General features: G+C 41.7%; 1 protein-coding gene across 1 annotated transcript in view; it reads left to right on the top strand.

The window, feature by feature from the left end:
- Positions 1-16526, top strand: part of cdh23 (cadherin-related 23) — a 200091-nt gene that overhangs the window by 135705 nt on the left and 47860 nt on the right. The window contains exons 14-21 of the mRNA XM_080868676.1: positions 7229-7293; positions 8084-8321; positions 10435-10540; positions 10705-10832; positions 13736-13808; positions 14734-14850; positions 15255-15367; positions 15561-15668. Of these exons, the coding sequence (XP_080724802.1) occupies positions 7229-7293; positions 8084-8321; positions 10435-10540; positions 10705-10832; positions 13736-13808; positions 14734-14850; positions 15255-15367; positions 15561-15668 (948 nt within the window). The remainder of the gene's footprint in view (positions 1-7228; positions 7294-8083; positions 8322-10434; positions 10541-10704; positions 10833-13735; positions 13809-14733; positions 14851-15254; positions 15368-15560; positions 15669-16526) is intronic.

Raw genomic sequence — 16526 nt, 5'->3', positions numbered from 1 at the left:
TAAAGTGAGAAATTACCCTCTGTAATGCTGTAGGACAGTCTGGATCTGCCATGTAGGAACAACAATAACAGGGAGGATCGTCCAGTCAAGATTCATCCCCTACTTTTTTACTACATAGAGACTGATAGTAGTTTCTCTCTTGCTTGTTGTGTTGTTGTGCTTCCTAAGAATGAAAATGTTTTTGTATCTGTGTAGCATATTAATACTGTGCTGAAAGTGGCTTGTATGTAAAGAGGGCGGGTAATTCTTTATACCTATGCTAATTGAATGTATGCATGTTGGTTCCTAGTTGTTTAAAAAAAGAAAAGAAGTGCCAAACAGCCAATCTGAAATGCTTTTTTTGGGTTAATATTCATAGCTCATCTGATCAGAGCTTATGCACAATGTTAGTAAATGCATTACTCAGTGTCCGCTCCTGCATCCCCGTGGACACTTATGCTTAACATACCAGCGCGCACTGATACACAGACACAAACACACACACACATGCGCAAAAGCAGCGGCTCTTTAATATTTATGGTCTGCAGCATTACTTATCATTATAAATATTTATTGTGATTTACTCTTTTGTCTGGGTCTTTTTCTCTCTCTCCCTCTCTCGCTCTGTTCTTCTGTCTGTTCCTTACCCTGGGGAAACCAAGCAGCTGCTCGTATCAGTGAATCACTGTGATTTTTTTTTCCTCTCCTTGGGTTTCAGAAAATCTGCCTTTTTCATTTCTTATTTATCGTATGCCCTCAGTTCTTGTTGTTTTTTCCTCTTTTTCTGTTTTACCATTAGATTGCTAATGGTTTTCAGGTGTTGCTCTGATTCGCTCTGTGATTCTTTGCCCATTTCTGCTTGGATGACGTTCTCTAGTGCTCGTGCTTTCTATCCACCGAGCACTGAAAATATGCACATTATGCATACTGGAGTTTGCCTTCCCCCTTCTCTCCTCGTATAGTTGGTATTAGCGGCTTTCTCCTTCTGTCTTGTAACCTTCCCGTGATGTGTGTTTTACAAGTTCTGTGCAGATGCTCTGCGTTTTAAGGCACAGTGATAAATGCCTCAAGTGGGTGGTTTTAAATTACAGTTGCAGATGAACCCACCGCTACTGTTTAGACAGGCGTTTTTTAGGGTAATAGTCACAACAGCAATTATAATTCATTATTGTAATAAAAGGGGTGAAAACCAGCTCTCTCCTGCTACTGAATGCTCATACAGAGTTTCTGTTAATAATGGGGCCCTCATCATGGGTGTCCTGACATTGTGAAATGGGCTGTGAATGGGAGTCCGGCGCAGAGGGTGAATCGACAGACGCTGAGAGTTATGAAAAGCGAGTGCTTTCCAGGAGTTGGTACACTATAAGCTCCCGTTCCAGTTTGATTTCTATGTTGGCTCATTTTTATCTGGACAATATTGAAATATTTGTTAAGAACTGGAAGCTTTTGGTCACAGGAGGTGTTAAAATTACAAGTGATGTTTAGTCAGAGCATTAGCTGGTCTATAAAATGTGAAAATAATGTATCTTTAATACAAGACTCAAGAAGAAGGTTTCAAATTAACATATTTTTAGCTTAAATTCTATGATGCTCACTTTACATTTATATAAATCACTACTGAAAATCTAAAAGTACTTTTGGTTTGTTTGTTTGTTCGCATTTTTCTGCTGTTGCCATTGTCATTGTGTAATTTGTTGACCTCAGTTCTACTACTTTTATTTATAGACACATTTTTGTCTTTCCCTTTGCATACATCACCTTTGTAGAGTTTTCTTTACTCTTTATCGTGTCTCTACATCCTCCCTGTTCTTGTGTTAATGTCATTCCTTCATCACTGAGGCCAGAGGAACACAGGGAGACAGAGGAGGGGAAATCAAGACCTGCTGGTAAAGTGAAGCTGCCAGACGCTGAGAACTGCATTAAGCTCAAACTCTGTCTATAGCTTATGCCCACACTAGAGTCATCTCTCTTTCTCTGTCTTACTCCTCGCTTCTCTTCTCACTTTCACAGACTTCTTTTCCAGAGGTCTACATATGGAAAATGATAAAGTGGCTACATATTCATGCAAAGACAGAATTTATCTTGCAAGCTGCCACAGTGTGCCGTGAAAGCATCCCCTCCTCTTTGTTGGAGACATTGTTAGAAAAGCGTTAAACTTTTATCTCTTTCTCGTTCCCGTTGTCTTGCTGTTATCTGGGTGGTCAGGAGATAATAGAAGCAGGCAGTTCAATCCTGTCGGCAGGCGGCGGTTGCTTTGAGCACCCCCACCTGCTTGTTAATGGTTTGAAGAAATAAAGCAGTCGTAAATGTACACTCGCCATCTTCATTGCACTAAAGTGTCTGCCATGAAAAACACACACAGACACACACACACAGCTCCCATCAACCCCAAGCAGGTGCTCTAGGTCACAGCTGGAGAGAGGAGCGGTCAGTCCTAGTGCGATCCGAGGAGGGGAGGTGTATTTCATTTCAGTTTTGCTGTTGGGGTTTGAGTTTTGTGTCTTATCGCACAGCTTCGTGTGTCCGATATGAAAGTGAAGAAGAATGTATAAAATTCACTCATTAGCTCAGTCACAGGAGTGTTGAGTCAGTAGATGTTCAGGATATGTGATCATTAATTGGACACATGTCTGAATAGCCCCGACGTGGTATCTGAGTTTCTGTGCTTTTTCCAGGCTGCTGCTCTGCTGAGTCTTGCTCTGTAGAATTGATCAGAGACACAGACAGGCTCTATACGGTCCCATGTTAGTTTGTGGGCATAGAAACAGAGATCTGAGTGAAAGCCAACACCTGTTTATTTAATTAAATTATTTAAATTACATTTAAATTATTTAATTCACTTTTTCACACGTCTTCGGTTGGAATGTGACTTGTTGACTTGTCCCCTGTCAGTTATGTTGATGTTAATTTACAGAATAATTAAGTCAGCTCGCCAATTTTTTTTAAATCCATGTTCTTTAGAGGATTGTTAAAGGATGGAATTACATTGTTCTGTAACTTAAAACAACTTAAATTAAATAATGTTAATAATGCACCTATATGTATGATGAAACAGCTTTAGTTTGATTTTGTTTCTCCTGTCTGCAGTAGCATTGCATCCATCCATCCATCCAACCATTTACTTCTGCTTATACAATTTCAAGTTCCAGAAAGCAGCATTCAAGTTGAACAAAGCAATTTAATCACTTCTGACTGCTGGTTTGTAAGTTTGTTGCTGATGATTAACAAGCAGAGCTGTTGTGACAGAATTCTTTTAATGAAGTATATTTTGACAGTTAGTGAAGTACGGTTCACCATCGCCATTTTATTTTGAAAAAGGATGCGTCATGCGATCTGACTGTGAAACCGACACTACACGCTTACTGCCTAACAACGTGATAAATGAGCCTGAGGTTACAGACAAGGAAGCCGATGGCCGTTTTACCAAAGACTTGTATACCACCCTTTTTGCATCCAGAGGACTCACTACCTGCTGGTCATTTTAAAAAAAAGTGCAGTTTTAAGACACCTTGTACTGGTTTTACGTCTCAGACCTGAAAATACCTCTGTCTTTTATTTATAACTATATATAACTATGTCCATTTTTCACTTTACTTATGTATAGAAAAATAGACATGGATGTTAAATTATCATGTTTTTTTTATTTTAATTATATATCGTATATAGTGAGATGGCAAAAGAGGTTCTTCTTCGTCTTCTTTGTAAGCGCCATATTCATTGTGTAAAACAAAAGGCACAAATTTACACTAAAAACTGTTTAGCACTATCTATTCACAAAGAACATTGTACATGTAACGTACTGTACGTGTACTGATTTAAGTATTCACAATGATGTAGGAGTGTTTGATTAAATGATTGTTCTCTGGGCCTTAATTCTTACGTAGCATTTATGAATGTTAATCTATGATTTTGCCACAATCAGTAGTGTGGAAACCTAACCAGAGCAGAGGAACCCAAGTTCAGGACGATAACCTTGTGGACCGCCTCCTCCACAGTCACTCTCACAGACTGGACAGCTTTACTTTTACTGTTTATGTGCACATGTGGGTCCGCATTTGCTATCCCTTCTTTGTGGTTGTGTTTAGGTGTGCAACACTGAGACAGAGGAGGTTGTCTGTGTTGGGACTGGGGGTCATCTCTATTTTGACAGCATGCTTTGACAGGCAGTAATTGGTTTCCTTTTCCATGCCTCCAAAGCTCCTGCAGAAAAAGCAATTTTGGTAGCCAATCAATTCAAATTTTAGCTCACTCAAGATAGAGAAGCCCGTGCAGCTTTAACCTCCTCGCTAAGGAAAACGGCCCTGCAAACCCCCACTCCCTCAATCCCAGCCCTAACTTACACACATACGCACACAGACTAGCCTTGTCTCTCAGCCATCCTTGAGGGGAAGCTCTCATTTCCGTTTTCTCTTGAAAGCAATTGAGTGTAATAATAGCTGTTTATACTGTAAATGGTTTGGGTGCATTTTTACCTCAAAACTGAATGAACCTATGAATCTCTGTCCATGTGTATCCTTCTCACATGTTCACAAACATATGCGCACACATACACACACCATCCAATACAAAATACAAAGGTAAATACACAGGTACTCACACACACACAGAACTGTGTTTGCCTACTGGCTCTGCCCCTGTGATGTGAAGAAACACATCATTTAACCAAACTGGTCAACTGAGAACTAATTTCTTCTTTGTAGTTACTGCCTGAGGACCCTAGGGTTTGCAGAGTTTATAGTGGCAATCAGCAGCACTGTGACTCTTTGTGCAGAAACTTCTTAACAATTTAGTTTGGACTCTGATCAGGACGCTGACTCTGATACCTCAGTGCCCTCCTCCTCAGCGCTGTTACAGTCTAGGCCCGGTATTTATCAGTACATTTGCACCATAGTCTGTACACAGTAGTAGAACACAGTAGTGATATACCTAAAGTGTTTTGTGCTATCCTGGTATACAGCATTCACTTACCAGAATGCCTCCTTTACAGTTTATTTTTTTTCTTTTTGAGTTTTTCTCTTTTCAGTTATTTCAGTGGCTCCCTAAAAAGTCGTGTTTCATGAATCCATTAGCATGAAAACTATTTATCCGCGTGAACCATCACTGCACTTTAAATGGTGGTTGTAATTGTCTGCTAGGATTTTAGTCACATTAGTAAGGCACATTGCCCAGCTTTATTTCCATGTCATTTCTTTCCTCATTAAGTCCTACGCTCACTCTCTCCCTGTGCACCCCACCTCAACTTTTCTATCACCTCCAACTCACTGACTAAGAAAGAAGTTTAAGCTGCCATGGCAACTGGTGTCAATGATTCCGATTCCCAGGATGCTAAGTGGCTGCAAAATCCCTCTGCCAACCAGTCTCTGCCGTCCATCTGCTGAGGGCCTTCTGTGGCTAAAGTTGAAAGTCTTTGACATACAGTTGGCAAAGTGACTGGACCATGGCGATTGTTTGGCTGGTGAATGACTGGACGGGAGTGGATGCCATCTACCTCTCTTCATTTCTCTTTCTCCCTGCCTGTCTCTCGCTCTGCCCCGTCTGTCTGTCTGTCGTAGCGAGAGCAGTTCGGCTGTAGCAGCAGAAGCGACATTGGCTCCCAGGCTGGGCTCGGGCTCCTGTCACTGCCTCGATAGCTGTCACGCTAACACCCCTGCCACTATCATTGGAGCACTTATGGGCCTGTCACTCACCTGGGAGCAAAGGGAGGGAGGGAGGCACCGAGGGCCAAGGGTGTGCTAAGGGAGATACGTGCAGGAGAGGGGAGAACGTGGAAAGGCGCTCGGATGCAGGGAGGAAAGTGAGGAAAAGACAGAAGGCAAAAGGGGAAGATAGTGGAGAAGGGATGGGCTGGAATGCAAAGACGGAGAAGGGGGGGGCAGCCAGCTGAGCGGCATTAAATGATGAAGTCATTCAGACTCAATAGATGAAAACTCAAAGGTTAACATTAGAACCTGACTGGATTTCCAAACACTCCGTTTGTATTTAGCAACCCGCTCTCTACTTGTTCAGCAGGATGTGCTTCATTACACTTGACAACTGAGAAAGGGCCGTTCGGACATTAAAAAGAAACATCGATTTGCCATCCCGGACAATGTACTCGAAGCTCTGTGAAATTACAAGCTTCAGCTAAACAGCATAGGGTAATTTTTAGAAGGAAGTGGAAAACACATTGATAGCTGCAGCTATCCGCGCTCACAAGGACATGTCACAGCTGCGTTCCAGAAAAAAAAAGCACACACTCTGGACACACACGTGTACGCAGAGGTCCACATAATAAGGTCGGTATCGGGGCATCACTGAATCACAGAGACCAGCACTGTGGTTGACAGAGCAGGCTGCAGACACGTTTGAGTCTGGCCCTTCAACTGACTGTAGAGGCACTCAAGTGAAACTCTATTACAACACCCTCTCCAGCCTCGATCCATCAGCGCCAACACAACGCCAGTTCACGTGTACACAAGCAGGCGTGTGTGTTTGTGTGTGTTTTTTCAAAGACAGATTGCTTTAATGTGGCATTTCATTAAGCACAAGATTTCTAAAAGTGTTGCTCTTTCTATGGTATTTCTTCTGACACCCCTTTTATCTGCAAAACTTATGACAGCAATTGTTGTTGCTTTTAAGGCAACTGCGGGTCATGCGGGTGAGGAAAATGTATCACTCCTCCCATCAGACTTAATCCAATCAACACCTTTGGAGCGTGAAGCATGGCTTTCATGTTTTATCAGAGAGTCATAGACAGCTGTTAGAGTGAGAAATTTAGGAAAAGGAGCAAAGTGCAGTCATGACAAGTGAGCTCATGCTGCCCCACACTTCAACACAGACAGGCACAAATGTATGCAGAGGAATAGCATAACAGATACATTGTCTCGAATGGGATGAATATTTCATGGCTGGTTTGTGAAAAAAAAAGATTATAATGTGTCTTTGCTATCATGTCGCAAAAGTTCAACATTAACTTCCCTTCCTAATTGGCTACAGCACAGAAAATCAAGGTACACAGACACATGGCACAAAACTTTTTTTTCCACATGAAAATAGTTTAGCCAAATGATGCTTGAAATTGAAAGTGACTCAAAAGTTAAAGTGGATGAGAAGCAAAAAAAAAAAAAAAAAGTCAGGATAAAAAATTTAAATCGACAAACGACAGGAACTGAACATACTGTAAAACTTTACTGGGAAGCAAATAAACAAAAATAAACATGATTTTAAATGTGTGTCTTCTTTTTGTTTTTTGGGGTTTTTGCCCGTCTAGGCCACAGACGGAGATGCAGGCACTTTTGGGATTGTGCGGTACTACTTCACTGATGAGCCAGACCAGTAAGACACAGCTACACACACACACTCACTTACACATAGTCAATCAGTCCACACACACAAAAACACACACACAAACACATTAATTTTTCATTTATTTGGCCCCTTGTTAACAATTGTACCGCACTGTTTCTGGCACACAGCATCACCAGAGACAGCTGAGCTACAACAATGTCTGGCGCTTATCTCAACGTCTGCTCTTTTCAGGCCACAAACACCTAGAAAAACTAACACTCACATAATTCACTCATTAATAATCGCCAGTGTTTTAAAAGACCACCATTACTGTGGCTTCCTATAATATGTATATTTTTCTGTCTTTAACAAAATAATTTAATTATTTATTTAACACAATACGGGGACCTCCCTGCTCACAACTCTGTATTATATATATTTGAGCAGCTTTGCATGACAGTTTAAAATCTGTCTTTAGCTACCTTCTCCATCTCTTAAGCCAGCTTTCTCCTGATTGGCTCCCTTTCACAAACAAAAGATTTGGGTGCCAGTTGCATGGGACTACTGGGCTCTCACCCAGAGCTGTGTCATTTTCTAACTACTCTCTGGATTTCTAGTTTCATAGGGGCTGCTTGCCAGAATTAATTGGCCCCTTTGGAGCTATAGTCCAAAGATGTAAATTTCCTGTGGTAGAGAGTGGTCCGTGGGACAGTGTTGGGGGTTTCTGTGCTTACAGCCAGAGCTAGCCATATTAATCTTATGAAATAAAGTTAGTGCGGTGCACTTGTAGTCACAGGGAGGAAAAAAATGGGCCTCTAACCTCACTTTTCTCTTGCAGGTTTTCAATTGACAAAGAGACAGGCTGGGTCGTTCTGCAGGCCAGCCTTGACTATGAGTTAATGCGCCGCTTCACGCTGACTGTGCTGGCGAAGGACGGCGGTGGGGAGGAGACCACAGGGAGGGTCCGAGTCAACGTATTGGACGTCAACGACAACGCGCCACTCTTCCAAAAGGAGGCGTACGTGGGCTCTCTGCGAGAGAACGAACAGACTGTGCAGTCAGTGGCACGAATCAGGGTGATTATAAACGCATAAGGTCGAAGAAGCACCTACACACAAAAGGCGGTGGAGTTTTTAAAGCATGCTTACTGTACAATTTGTTGGCAAAATTACATGCTCTTTACAAGACAGTGTTGTAAACGTGTCCCGTTTATAGCTGCTGTAAAATACCCCATAAACATACACCTGTGACCATCGCGGGTTTTAAATATTAACACTCGAGACTAAGATCAACATCCATAATGGTATTGAAGTGCCGCATAGCAACAGTTTGTTTGGTTGCAATAAACAAACTACGTTGTAAGATAAAAAATAATGTTTATTTATTATTGATTTGAAATGAAATTATTCCACACACTGAGCACTGAGACAGAATATTTCCCCGTGTTCTCTTGCACTTATTTGGTACATTCACATAAAAACTACACCCTGCTATACAGAATCTCACTCAAACCCCACCACAAATCTGACTCCCAGACCTTTTGGCTTTGCTGCCCTTCTCATCTTTCTTCCGTGTTCCTTCTCTGTTACTGTAATCACGCAGTAATATGTTTGTCTGCACTGTATCCAAAAAGAACAGGTCAGCTTACTGTGTTGGCCATCAGTCACTGCCACACATAAGGCAGTGGTGCGCAGGCACAGTGGTAACCAGTGGGTCAGTGTTTGCTTTGATTGCACCCACAAGAGAAAGATTATTACATCCCTTGTGGCTTTACGCTGCTACGGTTACACTATGGCAGTTTGCCTTTTGCATTGTGGGAACCGAGCTGATGGCCAGGCTCAGTGCTTTGGCTCGCTGTGTTTGATTAGTCTGAGCTAACCTTAAACGCTGCTGATATTAATACGCCGCCTCAGGAGGAAGGGGAGGGAGGGAGCCGGTCGCATAATTGTGTGTGTCAGCAGTATGCCTTGGAACCTCTTGTGCACACACAAATAAATGTGCGCGCACGCACATACAGAGTACTCCAGGAAAACAGGGAGGGATGGAGGAAACGAAAGAACGCTGAAATAGAAGGAGAGGGTGTTTTGAGAGACAAAGCAAAGAGAGGCTCTTGTGTTGTTTGCTTTTTGCCTTGGAGATTTGTGCCTCCTACCACTGCGCTTATGCTTTCTAGCTAAATCTTTTTTCATTTTCTCAACACTCCTTATTCCTTTGCTTCCTTAGCCGCTCATCTATTTGATTTGCTGCCCCCAACTCCTCTTACCTTTGAGTGGTAATGCAAAACTATTTGTCGGAATTTGATAGAGGAAGACGGTCTGGAAGAGAAAGCCACAGCTTAGGAAGTTGTGGGGGAAGAAAGGTATTGCTTACTCAACACTCTGGCGTTAAATCAAAGAGGAGAGATTTGTGTTATGGAGGGAAACAAGTGAGTGTTTTTGACAGCCTGTCCAGCCTCTAATGATGCCAGTGAGGGCCCAGTAGACTCCCCTCACAGCCGGAGGACTCGTGTTTAAGTTCCTGCCAACTCGAGAATAATGAGGGGGTGTCATCATTGTTGTTGTTGTTGTTGTGGATTAGACCTGCAAAGTACAGTTTCATCTGTCCTCTGCCTGCTTGGCTTGTCTAGGCTCGGTTGGTGTTCATCCAGTATTGACGCCTGCGCCACTAATAGCCAGAATCAGCTTTAATCTGTCCAATAACATATCGACGCTGACTGACACTTTCCTGGCTGCACATATACACTCAGACTCAAAAACACCCATGCTGTGCAGACATATAGTCATAAATATTATCACTGTCTAATGCAACATCTGTCCCATCGCACTCTGCGAGACTTTGCCTGTCAATAGCTTCTTTTGCACTCCCTTTTCAAGGTGGGAAAACCCCACCATTATTACACCTCACTGCTCCATATAAAAGGTAAAAAGGCAAAATAAGAGTGCTTTGAGGTACCGCCCTGAAGCCGGCAGTGGAGGTGGTAATGTACTGTATGCATGTGTAGAAAGCAGATCCAGAAAGCTGAAGCTTTTGTGCACAAAGCACACCTTTGATTCCGCTAAGCCAGCATGCTATCACACTCTTCCAGCATTACGTCTGCCACCATTAAGACACACCGGATGTATAAAAAGGCCTACTGAGCCACAAGTCACTAACATCGTCTACTCTCGCACACCTTGTGCCCAATCACAGGCTACAGATGAAGATTCTCCTCCCAACAACGTGTTGACATATACCATCATTTCAGCGTCGGCCTTCCCTGATTACTTCCGTATCATCATGGTGGAAGGTTACGCAGGTACGCAGATGTGGTTGAGTTTAAGAGTGTGCGCGTTAAGCTAAAAACAGATTAGATATCCAAGGATTGTTTATACGTAAGTTTATGCTTGGATTATTTGGGATTATAATAATTATTTGACCAGCAATTTTACTAAGATGTGATGTTTGTGCACCTTCCTCCAGTGATCAGTGTCATCAGACCTCTGGACTATGAGATGGTTCCCAAGGGCATGATCTATCTGACAGTGATGGCCAAAGATGGGGGAAATCCAGCCCTCAACAGCACTGTTCCTGTTACGGTGGAGGTGATTGTAAGTATAACCCTGCAACATACACACAACAGCAACAACTTAATGACACACAGCCACAACTGGAGGTTCAAGTATCAGTTCCTCCTGCAGTTTTTGCTGACAGCTGTCAACAAATGCAGACACAGAGCAGTATTTTGCGAGTACACAGCTTTTGACTTGGTTAAATCTTCAGCATGTTTTCCACCTGCATAACCCAAATATAAACATCACAAGTATGCAGCCTTATTCAAGCTGTGAACGTTTTCTACCATCCGGTGCTTTGTACATTCTCTTAGATGAAGACTAATGACCTTAAGCAACAACTGTCACGTCTTGCTATGTACTGTCCATCGGCATATAGCAGCTTTTATGAAGCCTTGCTTATGTCTAAAAATGTTATTGACCTCACATTATCACCAACGGGATGGCATCTTTTCCCGGGATGTCAAATACATTTGAATGCTGTTCTTCCAAAGTTATTTACAGCAAACCCGCAAGCAGATGTGATTTGAAGTTTAGTTGTTCTGGGTTCAGGGGTTTGTTAGTTGTTCCAGGAAATAAAACCTGAAAGGTAGGTCTAAGAGGGCTCAAACAGTTCAGTGTAACTAGAGTGCTTGCACAGAGGTCACAGAGGTTAGTAATGCTAAATCTATCAGAGAAAACATGCATTTCCCCATTACCATTGTGCAGCATGCTTAAGCGGCTGGCACTTTTAGGATTATAAACACAACTTTAAAAAAGTTACTAGTACCCTAGCGGCCTTCAACCTCTGTTTTCTTTCTTAAGATTAGCTGATGTGGAACCTGCATGTAATTCATTAAGACTTAAAGATGCCCATTTATTGACTTTATTTGCAACTAATATTTCACAACGTAAATAACTTCTTTATATAGTAACTATTTTGATCAAAGCTGAGATTCTTTCTAATTCCAGACCCTGCGACAGAAATCCTTACAGTCTCCCCACTTTTAAGACACTTTTGTCAAACCCTTTAAAAAATAGGAAAGAAGCCCACAGAGCTCTTATATCATATGTAGTGAATGAACACAGAGCTTCCTTATACTTATAAAAATCCACATTGCAGTTTGTGACAGGTGTCACCAGCCTCATCTGGTGGATTGTTTCATATGTTTCTGACTTACATATTGCTTTCAGTATTCCTTCACTGTTTACCTTCTCAATCCTTTTAACCCGTGTCTCACTGCAACTTTGTCTGCAGCTTTATCGCAGTCTGTGCAGCTATCTGAGCTTCCAGTTCGCTTGTCAGTCTTATCAGTAAATGTCTTATTTTGAGGCACTAGAAAAAGTCACAGCTGTCTACTCGCACCCGCACTGCATCACAGATGTTTTAATATATTAAAGGATGGAGGAAAGAAAACACTCTGCATGAGGTTCTGGGTTCTGATCCTACAAGATAGTGATTCAGAGCTTTTGATGCATGTTTCCCTGCAAATGTGTACATGAAGAATTCTCTTTTGTTTTGTGGGACAGACCGTATTGTGATGCTATGCACGGGAAATTTTCACCTATATGGTTTCATTTCATGATGCTTTTGGGTTTTTAAGTTATCTTTGAACCATGTTTGAATGCTGATGTGAACGGAGGTCGTTCAAATGTCCTAATTAAAGGCAGTAATGACATCATGCTTGCACGTTCAAGACGACTCGCGTTGGAACTGTGGTCACAGAAAGCTGTCTAATATGTGTCCAAATTCTCACATTAATCAGGTTGTAGGTGTAATATTGTATTTTTGTTGACTAAAAAAAGAATGAATATTGACCTTTGCTAAGGTGCAATAAATACAGCTGTAAAAATATAACGAACAACCCAACACTAATAAACAGTCTCTCTGCTGGCTCTTAAGCTCATTTCCCATGATAGCCATCAATTAGACATGAAACCTTTTGTTCATAAGAGGGAAAAAAATGGCGGTAGAATGGATGAATCCAGTTGGAATATTCTTTGATATGCACGGACAGTAATCATATCTGTACACATCCTACAAGAGAGAGAAATATTGTGTAAAACAACTGGGAGAGATGTGCCAAATTCATTATGCTCTCCCTCTCTCTCTCTCTCTCTCTCTTGCTGTCCTCCACAGTGTCGTGACTCACACCACAGGGGTTTATCAGTGGCTGGCAGCATCACATACACACAATGCTTTGCGCCAGCGTAGCACAGAGCCCAGCTAGATAATAGTGCCAGTGACTGTTGTTAAAGTGTTAACATTTCTCAGCGGCTCACACAGTGGGGAAACTCTCTGTGAATAGCCACACAACTGGATGTGTTGGTGTGAAATAGTCTAATTCAGCGAGTGGGAGGTTGTGAGGAAATGTAAATACTCTTACAAAGTCTGTTTTTCAGCAGAAGCTGTAGCACGCTCTAGTCCGTGATTCCTATCAGTATACAGGCCCTGATTACTCTTTTGCTTCAGGCAGTGCCATTAGAAGCAATAATAATAATGTTTCTAACTATTTTCTCATATATTGTTGCAACAGTGTCTTCTTTTTTAATATCTACCTCAGCTTGAGCATCAATCCACTTATTGTCCAGCCTACTTTCTTTCTCCTAAAGCCACAAAACACCTAACATTGCATTCACTGGTGGGATAGTTAGTGTAGTAGCCACAAAATAGTTTCTGATTGGACAGTGAAAACAGCAGCCGGCATGACAAAGTGTTTGAAGTCATAAAATAATATATTATAGGGTCTTTCAGCTCAGTAGCCATCTTCAAAGAGATTCCACCAGCACTGATGCTATTAAAAACGTTTGTGCTTCTCACTGTCTTAATTCCCAAATTTGCTAATCTCAGTGTTAATGTGTGACGACAGTTTCAGCAACTCGTCTTTTTTAAGCAACATTAGCATTTTCTCATTGTTTAGCACATTGACTCAAGCTGTTGTTGATGTTTGTACCTCCCCCAGGATGAAAATGACAACCCACCCGAGTTCAGCAAACAGTCCTACATCATCAAAATCCCCGAGAACATTATCGCTGGTGAGTCATTTCATACGTTTGGGGTTACAGTTTAGTTGCTAGAATACATTTTTCTGGTCGGCGCAGCCAACACAGCACTTAAACACTCCAGACAAACACCATGTGTTGCACATACAGTCACCACTCACTCGAATTGCCTTACTATTAGGATATACAACAAATGGCTCTGCTGTCTTGGGGCTGTGTTTCCTTTTTTTTTTCTTTTTTAAAATGTTTTATTTTATTTCCATCCTCTGGCCTGCACTGTCTTATTTGTTTTGATTTTGCATAATGTTTTAAAATTCTCAGTCAGAATAGGATATTGACTATTCAAGGGAAATCAATGGATGCTATATTCATTCTCATGCATGCATTCAAAAGACTCTTTCATCCCAGACAATAGATTAGTTTCCAGTCGCTAGAGGGAAATGAGATATTTGACCGCCTTGTTCTCTGTCTCGAGTTCTGCCAGATCCTGGCCAGTTTTTATTCCTCGGGCCCGATTTTGAAGGAGCGCATAGCTGAGCTGCTTGGGCCGGGGCTCGAGGTTTAGGAGACTATGTCTAAAGTGTTTGGCCCTGAGCTGAAGGCCCGAGGCTTGGGATGCAAGGCTGCGCTCAGGGCTAACCCTGCGGCTCTGGCTAGCCTCTCATCCCCTCTGCCTGCCAGGGTATTGATCAAGTCTGTGCCAAGTATGGGCTGTGCCAAACAAGCTGATAATCCACTAATCCATAAACCCACTCACTGTCATGCCATCAGTCGAGTTGTGGATGGGGGCGGTGAAGACACTAGCTCTGTGTTTGCCATTTCAGTCTGTCTCTGCTGCTCGTCTATCCCTGCCTTCTTTCCCTTTTCCTAGACTTCACATGTTTTCTCCATGATACTGTCTCTCACTTCAGTGAGTTGTAACTTTCTTTATGTCTAACCCCCCCCCCCCCTTCTGCAGGGGCTACTGTGCTGCTTGTGAATGCTACTGATTTGGACGCCTCGCGGGAGTTTGGCCAGGCCTCACTCATCTACTCCCTGGAGGGCTCCTCTCAGTTCCGTCTCAACTCACGCTCAGGTACATGTGTGTGCATGGTGTGTCTTTGTACCAGGGAAAACTGATTTTAGATTTGACTGTAAGATCATGCTGGAAGTGATGGCTTACTTAAATCTGTGTATGCACAACCTTTTTTTGGTTACTTTGCTTCTGTGCACTTTGTGACTGGCTTGCACCCCGTGTCCACAGCGATCCTCATCAAAAGAAAAAGAAATCTTTTTTTTACTACTCTACAAACTTCTTAAAGTACCTTTAATAAGAACAAATAAAACAAAATGAATACATATAAAATATAATACTGTTTGCTAAAGTAAAGTGAGCTGTCTCTGCGGGGGTTTGCACTCTCTGAGTGTGTGCTGTTGTTGTTCTTGTTGTTTTCTTTTTCCTTTCTTGGCACTTTTGATCTGATACCATGTGTGTTTCAGGAGAGATTACTACCACAGCACTGCTTGACCGTGAACTGAAGTCAGAGTACATCCTGATAGTCAGAGCAGTGGATGGAGGCGTGGGCCCACAGCAGAAGACTGGGATTGCCACGGTAACAATTTTATATCACTCATCAACCAATAATTTGACATCAATAAATTCTGCTTCGTCAGCATAGACGCTCCATGGCATGTTTTTTTTCTGTCGTATAAAAGCTATGAGGTACTAGTAATCGGACTTGGCTCATCATATTGCATCAGTATAGTCAGTTAATGACAATAATTTCCCTCTCCTGCTGAATTTAGGTGAACATCACCATCCTGGACATCAACGACAATGCCCCCATGTGGCGAGACGAGCCATATAATGCCAACGTAGTTGAGATGAGTCCTATCAACACTGATGTCATCTCTGTGAGTGTCTCTAGCCCAACTTGTAACTTGATTCATTAGGTGGTCTTACTAATAGTAACATTGGCACACTGTAATAATAATACTAAAATTACATGTTTATTATCTCCACCAACGCGGTTATGTTTTCACTAGCATGTGTGTCATTCTGTCTGTAAACACAATTACATCAATTCTGATATTTTAGGGGTGTAGAGTGGGGTGTGACCTCTGACCTCTCCTTCACGGTGATTGAAGGAGAGTTATTATAGAGCTATTTAAAATAACACTAGGTTTTCAGACTAATTTGACTAATTTGACTTTTTTTTTATTAACATTACAGTAAGAAATTCTAACCATTTGAACACATGTACATGTTTTTGAATATTTTTTATATATTTTTTCAAAAACGTCCTGTACCATAGCAGCAAAAAAAACACTTGAAATTAGGTCGAGAATATTAAAAGGGGGCAAAAGCCTGAACTTTGCACATGTTGGGACTGCAATTACTTTGAAAGTCAGTACTGTGGTCCTGGAGTAGTTTCGTGTAGGACGGGTGGTGAATGAATTTAGAAGTAAGTTACTGAATTTTTTATATCTTTTGATTGGTGCACTGCTGTCATTTGATTCGGTTTTTTTTTTTTCCTGTTTTGAATCAGTATTTTGCAGCTTAATTTGATTAATCTGATTTTGAAAACGCATGCCAAAGATGTGTTTTTAATTTTAAAAAAAATACTCAGTGTCAGATACAGAGTGATCAAAGTGTGAAGATTGAATCATCCATTTTTTTCTGCTTTAACTGAAGAACAACATTTGAAATATAGATCTGCTTACATACTCGGCTATCGATGGACAAATGGCCGTCATGCATAGGTCATCACA

The sequence above is a fragment of the Rhamphochromis sp. 'chilingali' genome (assembly GCF_963969265.1).
Source record: "Rhamphochromis sp. 'chilingali' genome assembly, chromosome: 20".
In the NCBI taxonomy this organism is placed as follows: domain Eukaryota; kingdom Metazoa; phylum Chordata; class Actinopteri; order Cichliformes; family Cichlidae; genus Rhamphochromis; species Rhamphochromis sp. 'chilingali'.
The sequence above is the reverse complement of the archived record's forward strand: the minus strand, read 5'-3'. Positions and strand labels throughout refer to the sequence as shown.